Genomic DNA, 17833 nt, shown 5'->3' with positions numbered 1-17833 from the left:
TAGTTGTCAGTGATAATATTTCAGAAACAAAATACCATTTTAACTCAGGGGATCTGAATCCAGATCCCAGGGTCGGGAAGGCAAGCACCAGCCTCCCTGAAGTGGCCAGATCTGTGTGGGTTATATATATCTACATGTAGGAAGGGGGTTCCTTTTTTTTAAGTAACAGTCTCAAAGCTAAATTTCGAACTCACCAGTGGAGGCGTATGGCGTGAAGAAATGCAGAAAGGCCTTCCATGATCAAAAGGATGAAAATTGTCAAAACCGCAAAGAGCGCGATAACCGGCAGCAGCAGCAGGACTCCGTACGTGGTGTCCACTCGGAGGCCCACACGCACCAGCATGGTCCACAGGACGTCGGACAACTCTGTGGGCGGAGGCAGTTGGCAGAGTTCACTTCTGTTCACACGCGCCAAGGCACCGCCATTAGCTCATGGGACCAGGTTTCCTTTTGACAATTCTGACTTATTACCCACGAAATAATACACACGCCTACCGACTCCAGATGTGATCTGCTTCTCATGTCAAAGTGAACCAGCCCCTGAGGCTAAGCAGCCCCTGATCATCGCAAACCCTGAGGAAGACGGGGCATGCCAGAAAAATCCGAGGCCTGCCTCCCAGAGAGAGGACTTGACCCAAACTGGGTCTGGCGCCTCCCTGGGGGTTCCCTGTGGCACAGTGGGGTGTCACAGCACAGAGTTTGGGAACTGCGGGTCTGAGCGAAGACTTACGTGCGTGAGCCAAACTGAGAGCCCAGAGCCTCAGGTAGGAAGCGGTGTTGGAGATGCATCCCAGGCAGTACTCGATGGAATGAATCACTTGGGTCATTAATATTTCTCCAAAATTAAACTGGGAGAGATCACACATGTGTTAGGTCCAGTGTACTGCCCACACGGTCCCACAAGTCACCCTGTGTCCCACTTCGCCCCCTTGCTCTCGGTGACAGAAGTGGCATCTGTGATGTTGGGGACAACACCCAGAGCATGAGGAACAGTGAAGCAAAGCTCCAAGCTCCACTCCCAGCTCTACCACAGACCACTATGTGACCTACACAGTAGCGCTCCCGGCCTCAGTTTCCCCTATGGCACCCTCACAGTCCAGGGTGACTCAGGAGCTAGACTCTGGCTACCTGTACACGTCTGAGAGGTAAACGCAAGCCTCACAAAGAGAAACTGTGAAAAGGGGCCCCCGATGGTGAAAAGGCTGCGCGACCCTGGAAAGGAGGCCCCCGATGCTCTCGGGGCTCTGCTGCTTGGTCTTTGTTATGATCTTGGGAATCATTAATCATCCCAAATCAAAACTCAATTACGTAATAATTATAAAATGTTGATTATAAGAAATTTTGTTCAGTCTTTATTGGATGACCAAAGGAAGCTTCCACAAACATGAAGTAGCAAAACGGCTCAGCTGTGTGTGGCCAGGACTGTGCCTCCCTTCTCTGGGGGGATCTGCTTCTCCCGCCCCTGATCCCAAACCCCCAGCGCCAGCTCAAGGGCTAAACTGTGTCCCCCTCCAAATTCCTGTGTTACAGCCCTGACCCCCAGTGTGACTGTGTCTGGTGACAAGGCCTTGAAGGGGAATATTAAGGTGAAGAGAGATCCTAAGGGTGGGTGTCCTTACAAGAAGAGACACATGCCCATGGAGGACAAGGTCCCGTGAGGACACACTGAGAAGGCAGCCGTCCACAAGCCAAGGAAGAGAAACCAGCCCCGCCAACATCTTGAACCTGGACTTCTGGCAGTCGGTTTCTGTGCTACAGCGGCCCGTGCAGACTACCCGAGCAGCTGTTGGTCTGGGGATGGCAAGTGACCCCAGACAGATCGTCACAGTACGTCCTAGGGATTCTTCCTAATGTAACAATCAGCCAAGAGCACTTTTCTCTCTTATTGAAAGACTAAAGAAAATCAGTCAGCACTAGCTGTGGCCAAGGTTCCAAAATCGGGGCGCCAACTGGCTTCAGAATGGAAAAGAAACTTGCCAAGAACCAAGAAGTTCCCAGACTTCTTGGAGACCCACAAACCAGTTAAGCCCGGAGCTCACACGGCTCCTGTCCTGACGGGAGCCAGTCAGCAGGCTGCCCTGAAAGCCGGGGTCAAGCAGGCCGTCTCCTCCATACAACTAGGAAAAAGTTCTGAGACAAGAACCTTCCAAAAGCAAAGCTCGTGACATCTGAAGTCACTTCCCATGACAGCACGTGATAGTAACACTACAAATCCCCCCGCAAAGTTGAAAAAGCAAAATGAGAAGAACCCTTCTGACGAACAGATGACCAAAGCAGCGTCTGGGAAGCTTGTGTGACCGTGTCTGGAGTTCAGTTTCTCTTTGTTTTTTAAGATGATTATTATCATCATTCTCATGGTGAATACCTCCATGAAAGCTTAGTTGCTTTTTCTTCTCTCTCTCTTTTTTTATGCAAACTCTGTGCCAACGTGGGGCTCGAACTCACCACCCTGAGATCAACCGACTGAGCCAGCCAGGCACCGGAGAGCTTGGCTTCCAGTGTAGTGTTTTCGACAGTAACAGAGACTATTACCTCTTCGCATGTCATTTCTCTGCATCCATCTTCCATCTGGTTATTTCCTTCTTCTATGTCTTGGCTTCCCAGCAGAGAAACCTCTTCCTCACTGTCTTTTCTTATAAGCGTGTAACCACTCTGACAACAACCAAAAGAAGGCAGAGTCATTGCCTTGGAAATCGTAAGGACGGGACAAATCCAACATCAGAGCCCCTTCCTTTCTCTTAAGGACTCAGTTCTTTGAGAATAAAATGTCATTAAGAGACACTTAACGACAGAAAACAAACCGAGGACAAACCGAGGGTTGGTAGGGGACAGGCTAGATGGGGGACGGGCCTGAAGGGGGGCATCTGTTGCGGGGAGCGCTGGGTGTTGTGTGTAAGTGAGGAATCACTCAATTCTACTCCTGAAACCAATTGTACCGTATGTATTAATTAACCAGAACTTACATAAAAACTTGAAATCAAAAAGATTAAATTAAATTAAATTAAAAAGTTGTTTGCAAGGCCACAAGTACTCCCCCTTCTCCCCCCCGATTAAGATGGCTGTTATTAAAAGACCAGTAGGTCTCCATGCGGTGCAGAGGAACCGGCTCTCTGCTCCCCGCCAGCAGGAACGTGAAGCGGCGCACCTGCCGTGGAGAACGGCGATGGGGCCTCGGAAAATTAAGCCCCTCTGCGTGATCGCACGGCTCCGTTTCCAGGTACGTATCCTAGAGCACCGACGGCAAGGACTGGAACAGAGCCTCACACGCCCGGGCTCCCAGCAGCAGAGCCACATGAGCTAAATGGCAGCAACAATGCAAGCATCCGCTGACGAATGGACAGACCGACAAACAGAATGCGGTCTCGCCACGCAACAGAATGTGACTGAGCCTTAAAAGGGGTGACAGGGGTAAAGCTGGAGCCATGGTGCTCAGTGACACAGGCAGGCACAGAAGGACAGACGCGGTGTGGGTCCACGCACACAGGGAGGAGTCGAACCCCAACAACAGCAGGCGGAGGGGCCGGGGAGAAGAGAGGGGAGTCGGCATCCCTGGCCCCGGGCTGCTCTTCCTTGTACAACCTGAAAGCGGACTCGGCTCGCCGCCCGCGCACACGCTCCCGACTCACGCTTACCCTGCTCACTCCGAAGCAGCTGCGCCCGTTGTGCAACCACAACAAGAAGAGCGGTTTTCCTAGGAAGAGGACGGGGACAGACAGCGCGGTGACGGCCAGCAGCAGTCTCTGCACGTGCTCCTGCGGGCGCGGAGGGGGAGGAAGCCCGTTAGGATGCAAGCACAGTGCGAGCCGGGCCCCCGGCCCACCTGGTGAGCGAAGCCCAAGGACAGTGTCTCCTTCTTCGCAGAAACAAGGAACAGAATGTAAACATAAGCCAAATCCTTCCTGCTGGTGCATGTCTTCTAGACTCCTAGCTGAATTCTAGAACCAAAGAGTAACACTGCCGACAGAATGGAACAGTATCATTCGGTTCCGATCTAAGGAACAAGTAAGAAAATTCTGGACAGATTCAAACTCCAGCTAATTAATTTTCTGGAAATACCGTAAGAGGGCGAATACCAATACAAGCTGTTCTTTATATTCCTGTTCTGGATTTTTTCATTATCATTCCAAAGAGGACATAAGGAACGTGAGCACATAGTAAGTGGATTCACTTTTACATGAGAAAAATACTAAAAGAGGATTCAGAACAAAACTAAAAGCATTTTCTTTAAAAAGTAGGGATACTGGGGCGCCTGGGTGACTCAGTGGGTCGGGCCTCTGCCTTTGGCTCAGGTTGTGATCTTGGAGTCCTGGGATCGAGCCCCACATCGGGCTCTCTGCTCAGTGGGGAGCCTGCTTCCCTCTCTCTCTCTGCCTGCCTCTCTGCCTGCTTGTGATCTCGCTCTGTCAAATAAATAAATAAAATCTTTTAAAAAAAAGAAAAGAAAAGTAGGGATATTGGGCGCCTGGGTGGCTCTGTGGGTTGGGGCCTCTGCCTTCGGCTCAGGTTGTGCTCCTGGGATCCTGGGATTGAGCCCTGCATCAGGCTCCCCGCTTGGTGGGGAACTTGCTTCCTGCTCTCTCTTTGCCTACTTGTGATCTCTGTCAAATAAATAAATAAAAATCTTTTAAATAAATAAATGAAGTAACTAGAAAAAGAGGGGGATTCGCCAGCACTCAGAAACCCTCCAGAAATATACTTTCTTCCCAGCACTTCAGACGGCTACGAGTGGCAGCGAGTTCCCACAACACTGCTTGACCAGATCCCCCAGCCCAGCGTCCAGGGCAGGGTGGCAGCTCATGTGATCACATCCAGAGAAACAGGAAGCCCCTACGTGCCCGGGAAGGCTGTGGAAAGCACCTTCCATCACCCACTAATCGACACAAAAAGGCTCTCGGCCGGGAAGGCTGTGGAAAGCACCTTCCATCACCCACTAATCGACACAAAAAGGCTCTCAGCCAGGAAGGCTGTGGAAAGCACCTTCCATCACCCACTAATCGACACAAAAAGGCTCTCGGGAGGACTTCCTTTAAGTTCCTGAGAGTGGAAAGGAGCATTACCCACCTGCCCTGCGTACAGGCCGTTTGTTTCGCTAGCCGGGAACAAAAACATGTTGATAAATTCGATCAGAATGCTCGGGGCAACTCTGGAGGTTTCGGCCGAGTACACCAGCCACTTATAGACGATCATGAAGATGAGGTACCCGAAGATGCAGAGCATGAAGAGAAGTTCCGGGACGGAAACCAAATAAATATTGAACTTCTTCCGGAAATGCCTAGGGAAAAAGGAATCGACCAAACCCTGAGCCAGTCTGGACTGAGACAGAGAATAAAGAGTAAAGTACTCTTCCATTCCCTGGGACAAGGTCTAGCTCAGTGGAACAGCCTTTGTCTTCTGACAACTCGTACAGGATTCAGGTATGTCCATGAAGAAAACAAGTTTAAGCACAGTGAAAATGCTGGTGTTTCATCATGAGACCCAGTTAGAGTCAGAAAATACAGGGGCGCCTGAGTGGCTCAGTGGGTTAAGCCTCTGCCTTCAGCTCAGGTCATGATCTCAGGGTCCTGGGATCAAGCCCCGCGTCGGGCTCTCTGCTTAGCTTCCCCCTCTCTCTGCTTGCCTCTCTGCCTACTTGTGAGCTCTCTCTGTTGAAAAAATGAATAAAAATTTTTTAAAATTTTTTAATTTAATTTAAAAAAAAAAGAAAATACAACCTCTTCCTCTTTACACACTAATGCTGGTAAACAGTTTTCTAATTTATAAAATGAAAAAAGAACATAACAAAAATCAATTCCAGAAATACATTGGAATGTACATGTTGCATGCCTCCCTCCCTCAAGTGTCAGACTCCATGGGGGCAAAGCCTGTATTCGATGCACATAGTGTAGACCAGTGCCCTATGCAGTATAGTGCACCCGTGTGCTATACACTCAATAAATAGCTGCTAAATAAACTAATCACTGACCAAACACCTGTATTGTCACCACCGAATCAAAGAAACAACACACCACCACACCAGCTGCCTTTAAGACCCATATAGTCTACCCTCAAGAAGCAAAGTTTAAGAAATACCAAGCTTGGCTTATAAATACTGCTTTTAAAAAAAGAATCTGTACTTACAAGTGGTTAAATATTCCCAGAATGACTCCAAAAGTCATGTGAATAATTCCTAAAATCACAGACATTTTCATTTTGAAAGAGTTTAGAAAAGTGAGACGGTTTGTGGCCAAGTTCCAAATCTGAAGACAAAACAAAACAAGACAAGACATCTTTAACCTCCTTCACCTGCTTGGGGGCACCCAGGTGACACTGGGCACATTTTCCTCCCTTAAATCAAAAGGCAGCTAGAGATTCAAAAAGAAGGCAACATTCAGACTTTGTTCTTGACGCCTCTGAGCTGAGAACCGCTGATTTTCTTAAACCAGGGCCACAGACTATTACAAACAATTCTATCTTTAAGGTAAAGTTCAAAGGACGCCAAATGAAACAGTACTGTGTTTAGGGATCCAAGACTCGGCAGCGACACTAAAAGGAAGTGCAAGAGAAAGAGTAACACAGAGTCGGGGGGGGGGGGGGGGTCCCTCTGGGGACAGCTGGGGACAGCGGGGCCCGTTCCAGGTCCCTGGGTGCCTTACCCTGGGCAGGGGCCATACAAATATGCATGTTGTAACTTTACATACATGTTTTATACATCCCGTGTATGTGCATTTTATAATAAAGTCTAACAGAAAACAAGGAAGCGGGGAGAGGGGGAGAGAGAGAGGAAGGAAGCAGAAGCGCAGAGCAGCCAAACCACGCTGCTGATAAGGCCCAGCAGCTGCTGATAAGGCCCAGGGACTCCGGCAGGACTCCCCGGGGCTTCCTGTCCCAGCCCCGCAGAGCCCACTGTGACTGCTTCTCTCTCTCTCTGACAAAATCACTCTGAGTCCCTCACTTGGGAGGATTAGGAAAAGGAAAACAGGGCCTCTTAGGACAGAAGGACTCGTTCTTTTTAAGTGCAAGTAAGACTTTAGAAAGAAGACTTTCGGCTGACTTCAGCTTGACTGTTTGGACCGGTGGGTTAGAGCGGGCTGCCAGCGGCCACTGTGAGACCCAGAGGGCAGGAGGGGGCAGGACAGCAGGAAAACTAGCAACAGGGCGACACGGCAACGGCAACACGAAGTCTCTGTCTGGCGAATAAGCTAAACGCAACTGGGCACAGAACGATCTTTCAGGCAAAGAAGAGGGGAGAGAAAGGTGTATCTGTTTCCTGCGAGGAAACACTAGCGACTCACCCCACTGGTTCCCGTGCTGGAGGTGGGGTCTGAGGGGATTAGGACGGGGCGGGGGAGACCTTTCAGGAGACCTGCACCTTGTACATACACCAGGTACACACGTGGCTCTATTTTTGAACTAGATCAGAGAAATGTTGATTTTTAAAATTAAACCAAAGCAAAAGGAAGCAGTACCATGCCTCAGTCTCCTCCTCCCCCTCAAAACACCACCTGAACTTCCTTCCTCGGGGCCTTTATTCAGAAACCTTTCTTTCCTTCAAGTTAGGCCACACGTTATTAGGAATTTGCCTCCAAAACCAAAGGGAATTATTATAAAAGTTTTTGCATGCTTCCAATTATATGAAGACAGAAAGCAAAAACGCTGATTTATACAAATTATGTGTAAAGGTGAGAATGAACAGAATAATTCAGAGGCTTAGACAGCTCGGAAGAAGGCAGGCTGGACCTGTGTCATTCTGTTTTCTCATTCCTGTACGCAGTTACAGCATGTGCCCCCAGACCAATTCTGAGCTGGTCTCTAAGCTCCCCTTTCCAGGGTGAGATTCCTCCAGAAGATGCCGGACAGTCCCGAGAAACAGTGCCTCAGCCTGGAGGAGGCCTGGAATGAAGGCAGGGGTGGGGGTGGGGATGGGGAACTGGCTCACTGAGTGCTATTGGGGGTTGGGCAACAACCTTGTGGGGGACAGCAGGCCTTCCTGGCCCCCTGCAGCTACGTCTTCCTTTTCCAACACTTCCCATTTCAAAAACTACTTCCACAAGCACCCTGAGAACTCTGAGCTCCCTTTTCAGGCTCTAAAACTCCATACTATTTCTTTCTAGATGAAAGGGTAAAAAATAATAATAATAATCCTCACATACAAAGAAGAAACGTAGGGAGCAGCCTGCCCTGAAGGGCTCCCGAAGGGCCGGCTCTCCCTAGAGTAAAAACAGGTCAGGAACCATGCCGGAGTGCAGCTGCCCCTCTGCACTGACCTGCTTTCCCAAAGGGACAGCTCAGCTTCATCTCTAAACCAAGTTCATTAGGGACGCACATGGGCCACCGCCGCCCACGCAGAAACCCCCCCAGGGCATCTTCCCCACGGTGTGTAATGGCGTGAGCCACGCCCAAGAGCCTGAGGGAGCCCCGTGACAATGACAACCAAGCGGCACCCCAGAGGAAGCCGTGATCATGACGAGGAAAAAGCACACTCACGGGATCGATGCCAAGAGGGTAAGGGCCTTGGAACACTCCAGGAACACTCGGGTCCAACTGCAAAACCCTGCTGCGCCTGACGACGGAGTCACTGTAACAGAGAGCGGAGTGAGCGGCCGCACGGCCGGGGCGTGGAGGAGCCTCGGGAAACGCTCTTCCCCCGAACCCCGCGCGGGGTGCCCGGGCCGCGCTTACTTCCAGAGCACCGTCCTCCTGCGCTCCGCCGGGCCGTGGCTGGAGCTGTACATGGCGGACACGTTCCAGCCGGAGCCGAACAGGTTGACCGACTTGGAGAAGCAGTCGTTGTAGATGAGGCCCGTGTACACCGAGAACAGCCCCATCAGCAGCAGGATGTAGCGGCCGTTGAAAAACATGCGCATGATCTGCGGCCGAAGCGGGGCCGTGAGCAGGGCCGTGAGCAGGGCACGCCCCAGCGCTGCCCACAGGCCCACGCCCCTGCCAGCCCAGTCAGGGACGCTTGCTGCCAGACGCCCACGCTTGAGAAACGTCCCCTGTTTAGTCAAAAAGAGGGGAGCGACTACTAATCGCCCGCCCCGGTGTACCAAGCGGGGTGTCTATGCTCTCACCTCCTGTGACTGCTTCAGTCTGGGATGGTTTTCATTCAACACCAGCAAGAGAGCAAATAAGAACATCACAAAGCCGTGTCCGAAGTCTCCGAACATCACGGCGAACAGAAAGGGGAACGTGACGATGGTGAAGACAGCTGCAGGGAGAGCAAAGCGAGAGACCTGGTTCGCCAGAGGCAGGAAATTCTAGTTCATGCCAACACTTGACTTTCTCCAGAACTCCCGCAAGAGAACGGACAGGCGGACAGGACGGGAGCCGCGAGCCTTTCGCAAGCGTCGGCCGCATCCTCACAGGCAGAGGCGGCAGCGATCAGACAAAAACTCCTCAGGCTTCCGACCTGGGTTCACCTCTCTGTAGCTCCCAACTCCGTAGGCGTCCACGATGTTCTGAAACCCCTCGGTGAACTTGTTGGTGCGGATGAGAGTTGGGGGTGTTTCTTTTGTTGGGATCGTGTTCATGAACGAGGGGATCGTAGCACCGCTCTCTCTCTTTCGCATAAAAAGAAAGAAAAAAAAATTACCATCCAAGAGTTCATTCAACAACCAATGGCTCCCTGCCAGCCCGGACAGGCAAGGCTCTGCGTGGCGCATGGGGACGTGCAAACCACCACTGGGGGGGCCTGGCACGGTGAGTCCAGGGCAGCTGAGTGGCCACAGGAGACAGGAAGTCTTGGGGGGTAGGACTTGGGGGTTCGGTCTTACAGAAGGAAGCGTGTAGCCAGGCTGCAAGGGCAGGAAGCAAACAGCAAGACCGGGAATGACAGCGATATGTACTTAAGGCAGTCTCAGAATCACTAACGTAAAACTGAAACTTAATCTTTTATCTCTTCAAAATGTTCAAGAGGAATCTGGAGACAACTACACAATATTACTAATAAAACCAAAAAATAGATGAGAATGAATCAGAATGTCAACATTAGTACAGCAAAGTCATGTACGTAAGCTTTCTCCTTCAACGTTCACAATTCTTCAGAAATGTGTTTATTCATAGTGGGAGGGAAAACCTTTTTATTTTTTAAAAGAGTTTATTTATTTATTTGACAGAGATCACAAATAGGCAGAGAGGCAGGCAGAGGGAGAGGGGGAAGCAGGCTCCCCACCAAGCAGAGAGCCTGATGCGGAGCTCCATCCCAGGACCCTGAGATCAAGTCCTGAGCTGAAGGCAGAGGTTTAACCCACTGAGCCACCCAGGAAAACCTTTTTAAATAAAGTAAAACAGGTTATTAGAAGAGGAGTCGATTTTCCAGTCAAATTCTATTTAAGATACTTGCCAGTAAGGGGATTCTGGGAAAATCCCCAATGGCACAGAGTTCTGAACCGCCCCGAATCCCTTCAAGAGCAGACAGGGCAACCAGAGAGCAAAACCAAAATCCCACAGACAACACTTCTCACAAAAGCATGTCCCCACAAGCCACCACATGCAAATGGGGACAAACAGCTCAACACAATGACACCTGCACAGAAAGAGTCTCCAGACCAGAGGAAGCGAGAGAAGCAATGTGGCGTTGGAGAGACCCAAGGAAGAAACATCCCAAGAGAGTCAAAGGCATTCCCTGGAAAGCACAGAAGGGCGACCCAAGAAAAGCAGCTGGAACTGGGAAGGGTTCTGTCTACTTCCAGAGTATATGAGTGCAAGGGATCCACAGGAAGTGAGGTCTGCGGGGACACAGCGGTCCAGCTCCCCCATACTCACAGAACACCTGCCGGGACATCCTCCCGCCACAGGGGCGCCCCACTGATGAGAGACCCAGGAATGAAACTGAAACTGAGCAGGACAGGAACAAAAGAGATAAGGAAAGAGAAGTTCCAGGTAAAAGAAGGAGAGAGGAAGCCTCAGGTCCAAGGGCTTACAGATTTTTGATCCCTGCTCAGAAGTAGTAAAGAAAATTCTGTGAAGTTAGGAAAGTGATCCTGAATCTGCCCTCTTTTAAAAGTCCCTTAAGTACCTTGAACGTGTTCCGTAAAACCAAGATAAAAACAGATGATGTATTTATATTTATGTAATGTATGGTTCCCTTTTGTATCTTAAAAATATTTTCATATGTATAAATATATATTATGTCTAATACAGAATTTCCTTGAATATTTAAACATGCTTTCAGAAAACTCATTACATTTTAGAGTGATCAAAAGAAGGATGGAGGTCAAAACTTACATAAAGTTATAGTAAAAAAAAGACTATAGTAAAAAAAAAAGTTATAGTAAAAAAAAAAGTTATAGTGGGCGCCTGAGTGGCTCAGTGGGTTAAGCCGCTGCCTTCGGCTCAGGTCATGATCTCAGGGTCCTGAGATCGAGTCCCGCATCGGGCTCCCTGCTGAGCGGAGAGCCCGCTTCCCTCTCTCTCTCTCTCTCTCTCTCTCTGCCTGCCTCTCCATCTACTTGTGATTTCTCTCTGTCAAATAAATAAATAAAATATTAAAAAAAAAAAAAAAAGTTATAGTAAAAAAAAGACTGAGCAGGAGGACATGTCCACAAATCAGACAAAAATTTACCTTACTCATTTCAAAATGAGCAAAAAAAATTAGGAAAATAATGCATGATATGAAAAAGCACCAGGAAGCAGAATTAGGTATTAGAAATACCTATTAGATAGGTATTTATTTATTAGATAAATACCATTATAAATGAGGTTAACAGAACTCAGAAAGCAATCAGAAATAAAAGAAAAAATATTCAGCAACGAGACAACACTAGATGGAACTCCCAAGGTGAAGAAACCTTCCTGGTTAACGAAGCCATAAGAGAAATAGGCAAAAGAATGGTAATTTTTAAAAAATCAAAAAAGAAGTAAAGAAAGATAAAAAGGACTCAAGAGGGGGGAAAAAAGACTCAAGAAAAAGTGACAGACATTGAAGAAAAACAAAGAAGGTTCAACTGAAACCTGACAGTGGGTCCTAAAGGAAGAAACCAGAGCAAGAGAAGAGAACGAATACCAAAAAGCATAATTCGGGAGAACTCTTCTGAAACTTGCTTTAAACTATGTATTCAAAGAATCACTAGGGCGCCTGGGTGGCTCAGTGGGTTAAAGCCTCTGCCTTCGGCTCAGGTCATAATCTCAGAATCCTGGGATCGAGCCCCGCATCAGGCTCTCTGCTCACCGGGGAGCCTGCTTCCTCCTCTCTGTCTCTGCCTGCCTCTCTGCCTACTTGTGATCTGTCTGTCAAATAAATAAATAAAAATATTTTATAAAAATAAAAGAATCACTGACCTCTAAACTAACAATACGTTATATGTTAACTCAATCTAAATTAAAATTTTTTAATTAAAAAATGAAACTATAGGGGCGCCTGGGTGGCTCAGTTGGTTGGACGGCTGCCTTCGGCTCAGGTCATGATCCTGGAGTCCTGGGATCGAGTCCCACATCGGGCTCCCAGCTCCATGGGGAGTCTGCTTCTCCCTCTGACCTTCTCCTCGCTCATGTTCTCTCTCACTGTCTTTCTCTCAAATAAAAAAATAAAATCTTTTTAAAATAAATAAATAAATAAAATAAAAAATGAAACCATAAGGGCATCTGGGTGGTTCAGTCATTAAGCATCTGCCTTTGGCGCAGGTCATGATCCTGGGGTTCTGGGATCGAGTCCCGCACCAGGCTCTCTGCTCTGCGGGAAACCTGCTTCTCCCTGTCCCACTGCCCCTGCTTGGGTTCCTTCTCTTGTTGTCTCTCTGTCAAATAAATAAAAATCTTAAAAAAAAAAAAAAAGGAATATTTAAGTGGTTCCTGAATGGAAAAGATTTTCAACTTCACTCAGAATAAGAGCAGGGCAGTGGCTGGTATCATCAAACCGACGTGGCCAGGCGGTATCTGGGACTTTCTCCTGCAGATGGGTCAGGTGTCAGTCACTGCAATGGCATTCGCGACACCACAGACCACGTGAACAAGCAGGGGACCCATGCAACTGGCTATAGTACATCCGCACAGTGGAATATTACATAGTTATAAAAAGTAGCAAAATCTGATTAAGTGGAAAGAATAGTACGAATGAATAGCACGCACCCCTTTGTGAAGAAAACTATCATTGGGGCGCCTGGGTGACTCAGTGGGTTAAGCCTCTGCTTTTGGCTCAGGTCATGATCTCAGGGTCCTGGGATCGAGCCCCGCATCAGGCCCTCTGCTCAGCAGGGAGCCTGCTCTGCCCCCCACCGCCCTGCCTGTCTCTTTGCCTACCTGTGATCTCTCTCTCTCTCTGTCAAATAAATAAATAAAATCTTTTAAAAAAGGAAAGAAAACCACCCATTCATACCTGCTTCCCTACGACTACGAAACTCGAAGACGTAACAAGGAGCAACAGCTATCTCTGAGGCAACAGGGCTGGGAGGAGACCGCTCCGCTGTGTCCTTTACTTTACAGACCTCTTCTTTCAACCACGAGACCCTATTCCGTACTCCCAGCACAGACGACACACGCACACGCACGGCACAGCTCTGGCTCTCCGAACACCAGCCCATTCAGCGGCCTCTCTCCGCTCAGGGCTGTCCCGCTTCCCCTGTGCGGGGCAGCCGGCTGCCCCACGCCCCCAGAGCAGCCCCGTCCCGGCGTCTGGTCCCCGGCAGGGGCGGGCCCCAGGTCGCCTTACCGAGCCGTCCTCGAGCGCCCGGCGCAGGTCGTGCAGGTCAGCCTCGGGACACCAGACCTCGGCGATGAGGCACTTGTTGGTCACGTCGAAGCTGCACATGTTCAGCATGTGGTAAATGGCCTTCATCTTCTTCACCTGGATGACGTGGCTGTAGACGGATTCGGCGGCTTTACACAGCACTTGCCTTAAATAGTCCTCGGTTTTGTGAAGCACCTGGGTGGGAACAAACACGGGCTTCCAGCACTGGGGACACTTGTCAGTCTCCGTCCATCGGGCACCTGCCTCTCCTGGGGGCAGGCAAGGGAGTGGCTCGTTCCTTCTCGTCCTGACCCCAGCACCACTGGGAAGCGGCAGAAACGACCCAGACGACCCGAGGCTCCCTCTAGGGAGTTGACCCTCCAGGACACCACCCCAAGGGGACAGGAAATGGTTAGATGTCACCATCTGGGTGGCAGCACCGTGGCTGGGCTGGGCCCACGGAGCGCCCCACTCTTGCCACTCCCAGCCTCAGCTCAGCAACCTGTCACCCCTACAGTCACCACCTCCACCCTCCATGTGGCCTGAAACCCCTTTTGCTGTAGGGGTCGGAGTCTACTTCTTGCCCCCAAGAGCTCTCACCGGTATTAGCAGAAACATCAGTGAACATGGTGAAAGCAAAATAACAGGTACCACTTTAAACACACTGATGACCAGAGAATCTTCTCCAAAGTCCCTTTAACACCACCTAGGTCTCTAACAGGCCGCTAAAAGAAAACTTGCATGCAGAGGAGGGAGGTAAGTGATGGCCCAATCTCCCTGAAACACTTCCATTCGTCCGCACCAAAATTTTCCGTATCAAAAAAGAAAGCAAACGGATTTATAAATGTTTTACACGCCTCAGAGAAGGAGGCGACCATTTCCCGTTCACTCACCGTGTAAAGATCCTGAATCCGGGTGTTCAGTCCTTCCTGGATCTCCTTCCGCTCCTCGGCGGTGTTCGGGTAGGGGTAAACGTGACAGTGGTAACTAGGAGACAGAATTTAATAGTCGCGCACCCGTCGGGACCAGGAGAGGCTACACCAAACACCAGAACTAAATTCAGTGTTGCACGCGGGCACATCTCCCTCCAAATGGGATAAAAGCAGCCCCTTGAGAGAAAAAGGCGCAGACCCGCACAGACACTCAACAAATGTGCGCAGGAAGGAACAAACCGAGCACACGCTCGGTTCCATGTTCCATTCCTGCCCTCGATCACCCCGAGCTCGCTCCCAGTTCCTACTTTCTGAAATTCCCCACCACCCTTGGGCTGCGAATCATTAAACAAGTTTGAAACACAAAAGCAAGAACACACAACAGTGATTACCTTAAAAGAAAGAGAAAATAAAGGGCGGTGGGAGGGAAAAAAAGCTCTGATTTCCTAGCAACTGCCTTTGACAGCGGTGCAGTAAAGCTCTCACTCATCTCCCAGGGCCCATCTCCTGGGGGCCACATGGCACCCCGGCACAGGGGGAGCAGAGGCCGTCCTCCCCATCCACCTTGACATTTTTACGCCACACTTAACATTTTAAGTTCTGACTATTAAAACTATTAAAACTATTAAAAACTATTAAAACTACTTAACTCTAGCCTTATCCCAAGCAACAATATCTATGAAATCAGGGGTTTGCGTGCTGGTTACAATTTTTCTACTGTATGTTAAAATAAATATATATTTGTAAGAATAACACCAGATTCGTCCATATAAAACCTGAAATGGCTTTCCAGGCCACCCGTGACTGAGAATCAGCCTCTGGGAAACACTTTGCAAAGGAAATACCCAAGCCCATCCTCACTCCCAAAGAAACAAGACCATCTAAAAACAAAGGGTGTTCTTTGACATTTTTGTTTGGCTCTTGCTTATTTTTCCACTGTTGACGAGAATATACGTCACAGTGAGATTCTCGCTGAGGCACTCCTCCCCTGTGTCGCCTGTGTCGCCTCAGTCCCAAAGCCCAATGAGGCCTGGTCTTGGGGCTCGCCGAGCTCACCCAGCGAGTGGGTGGTGACGCCAGGCTCTGGATCCGGGCCTCCTCCCCCGCGGCGCACAGAAAAACCTGCCGAATGTTCGGCCTAAAATGAACCAGATGCTCCCTGATGACAGACAGGCCTCTGTGGAGCTCAGTGCAACACGGAGGCACAAAAATTCAGATTTGGTTCCTTCTCCAATTATTCTTAAGCCCTGATGCCCAGGGAAGAAATAAAACCTGAGAATGTTATTAAAAACAGTCTCTACTTCTAAAGCATCTTATGTACAACGCTGGCAAGAGAGACGGCTAATTAAACGTTAAAAACAAAGACACAGAACTAAGCACAGCAATCTTTGCACGCGCTGCATGTCTCCTCGAACACAGAGCTATTTAGGGAGAACCAGAAGCCACTGTACATGAGCACAGAGATGAAATGAAACGTTTCTTGTTCTTACCAATCACATATCTTCTTAACTTTGTGGCCAATCTGCTCTCCCCAAAAGGATATTAAAAACACATACCATTTTATAACTTCTCCCTAGAAGAAGAAATCAGGGTCATTGTTACTTCTGTATCCAGAACTCTGAGAACTCTGCCAGCTCAAATTCTGTCACGAGTTGGCCCCTTCACACCCTCCACAGGTGCAGATGCCCTCGGGCCCCCAGGCTCCGTAACCGCCCCTCACCCACCCCGGCCGCGTGTTCTTCCCCTAACATCAGCCCTGGCAACAGCATGGGGTCATTTACAGACACACAGAGCGGCCCAAAGTCCGAGTCCCGGGATGTGCCTAATCCAGCTGAGGTCACACAGGGCAGTTCTCTGCCTTCTGGTTCCATCTCATACGGTAAAGGAGCCTTGTCACAGTTTAGTTATGTTTTTCACACTTTTGGGCTCTTTGCTGGTGGTTTCACTATTTAAAATGGTCCTCAGGCATAATGCTGAAGTGCTAGCTAGTGTTCCTGGGCCCAAGAAGGCAGAGATGCGCCTCACACACAAAATGCCATGTGTCAGATAAGCTTCGTGCAGGCGTGAGTCACAGCGCTCTTGGCAAGAGTTCCGTGTTAATGAATCCACAATACATATTAAATAGAAACACACATAAAACAAGGTTAGTATTGATTGGTGGACAAAAATGTAAGCAGAGGCTTGCAGAAACTATCCCTGTGTTTCCCTAGGACAGTGGTTCAGTATCATTAATTCACGTGTCCATGGAGACCCTACAGAACTACCATAAATACTAAGAAATACTCTCTATATAAAACTGAGTACGTTTTTAGCCTATTTGCCAGGCCCTGTTCTAGGTGCTAGGAATACGGAACTGAACAAAAGAGACAAAACTCCCTGACCTGGAAGGGGCGGGGTATATCCGATTTCCCAGTGAGAGACACAAAGAAAACACAGAGTCCACCACAGGGGGGAAGTGGTAACTGCTGCAAAGGAAACAGAGCTGGAGGAGGTGACGGGGGCATGGGGTTGGGGGCTGTGACTTTCAATAGGGTGACCAGAGAAGGTCTCTCTGAGAAGGGGACATCGGAGCTTAAAGGCTAAAGGAAGGGAGGAAGCCGTGTGGCCACTGCGGGCCACTGTGGCCACTGGCCACACCCTCTGTGTGCCAGAGAGCTCGTGAGGAAGCAGGGACAGGGAAAGCAAGGAGGCGACACACTGGTGGGGGGTGGACAGGGCAGATGTGTGACGAAGCCGCAAGAGGAGACGCTATAAGGCTCTGGGTGTTTTGCCAAGTGAGACAGGAAGCCCGTGGTGGGTTTGAAGAGGGGAAGTGAAGTGAAGGCTTACAGGGATGGTTCTCGATGCTGGGAGGAGAAAGCACGGTAGGGCAGCGGCCGGGGCAGGAACTGAGGACAGAGGCGGCGGCTGCAGAAGGGAAGAACTTGAGGTGTGGCCACTCGTGTCCTGGATCAGGGCAGGAGCGGGGGCGGGACCAGGAGACCAGAGTCTCTTCCTAGTTAGAACACATCTCCAGTCACCCTGCTACAGGATTAATACAGGGTCTGAAGGAAAAGAGAAGAATCAGGAGGAGCCCCAGGATGTGAAACCTGAGCAGTCAGAAGGACAGAGCTGCCACTTACCGAGCTGGACAAGCCTGGCAGTGCAGGTTTGCTAGGAAAGATCCAGAGTCTAGCTTTAGGCATTGGGTGGAAATGTCTTCCAAGGATTTAAAAGTAGACCTAGAGTAGCCAGTTACATACAAAAGTCTGCTTTTGTG

At 49.5% G+C, this 17833-nt stretch overlaps 1 protein-coding gene across 2 annotated transcripts in view; it reads right to left on the bottom strand.

Annotated features, from left to right (window-relative positions):
• Positions 1-17833, bottom strand: part of ATP6V0A2 (ATPase H+ transporting V0 subunit a2) — a 35696-nt gene that overhangs the window by 2942 nt on the left and 14921 nt on the right. The window contains exons 1-14 of one of the 2 annotated variants that reach the window (XM_059139304.1): positions 17404-17425; positions 16065-16147; positions 14536-14629; positions 13625-13837; positions 9389-9539; positions 9051-9187; positions 8659-8846; positions 8464-8554; positions 6118-6236; positions 5062-5272; positions 3633-3752; positions 2533-2652; positions 731-848; positions 195-366 (exon numbers count right to left, since the gene is read on the bottom strand). In XM_059139304.1, coding sequence (XP_058995287.1) covers positions 195-366; positions 731-848; positions 2533-2652; positions 3633-3752; positions 5062-5272; positions 6118-6236; positions 8464-8554; positions 8659-8846; positions 9051-9187; positions 9389-9539; positions 13625-13750 — 1553 coding nt within the window. In that variant the 5' untranslated portion in view covers positions 13751-13837; positions 14536-14629; positions 16065-16147; positions 17404-17425. Of the gene's footprint in view, positions 1-194; positions 367-730; positions 849-2532; positions 2653-3632; positions 3753-5061; positions 5273-6117; positions 6237-8463; positions 8555-8658; positions 8847-9050; positions 9188-9388; positions 9540-13624; positions 13838-14535; positions 14630-16064; positions 16148-17403; positions 17426-17833 lie in introns of those variants that run through there. The other variant, XM_059139303.1, reaches the window with a different exon arrangement.

This window comes from Mustela lutreola, chromosome 11, assembly GCF_030435805.1.
Source record: "Mustela lutreola isolate mMusLut2 chromosome 11, mMusLut2.pri, whole genome shotgun sequence".
Taxonomy (NCBI): domain Eukaryota; kingdom Metazoa; phylum Chordata; class Mammalia; order Carnivora; family Mustelidae; genus Mustela; species Mustela lutreola.
Note: the sequence above shows the minus strand (reverse complement) of the source record. Positions and strands in the feature narration are given on the sequence as shown.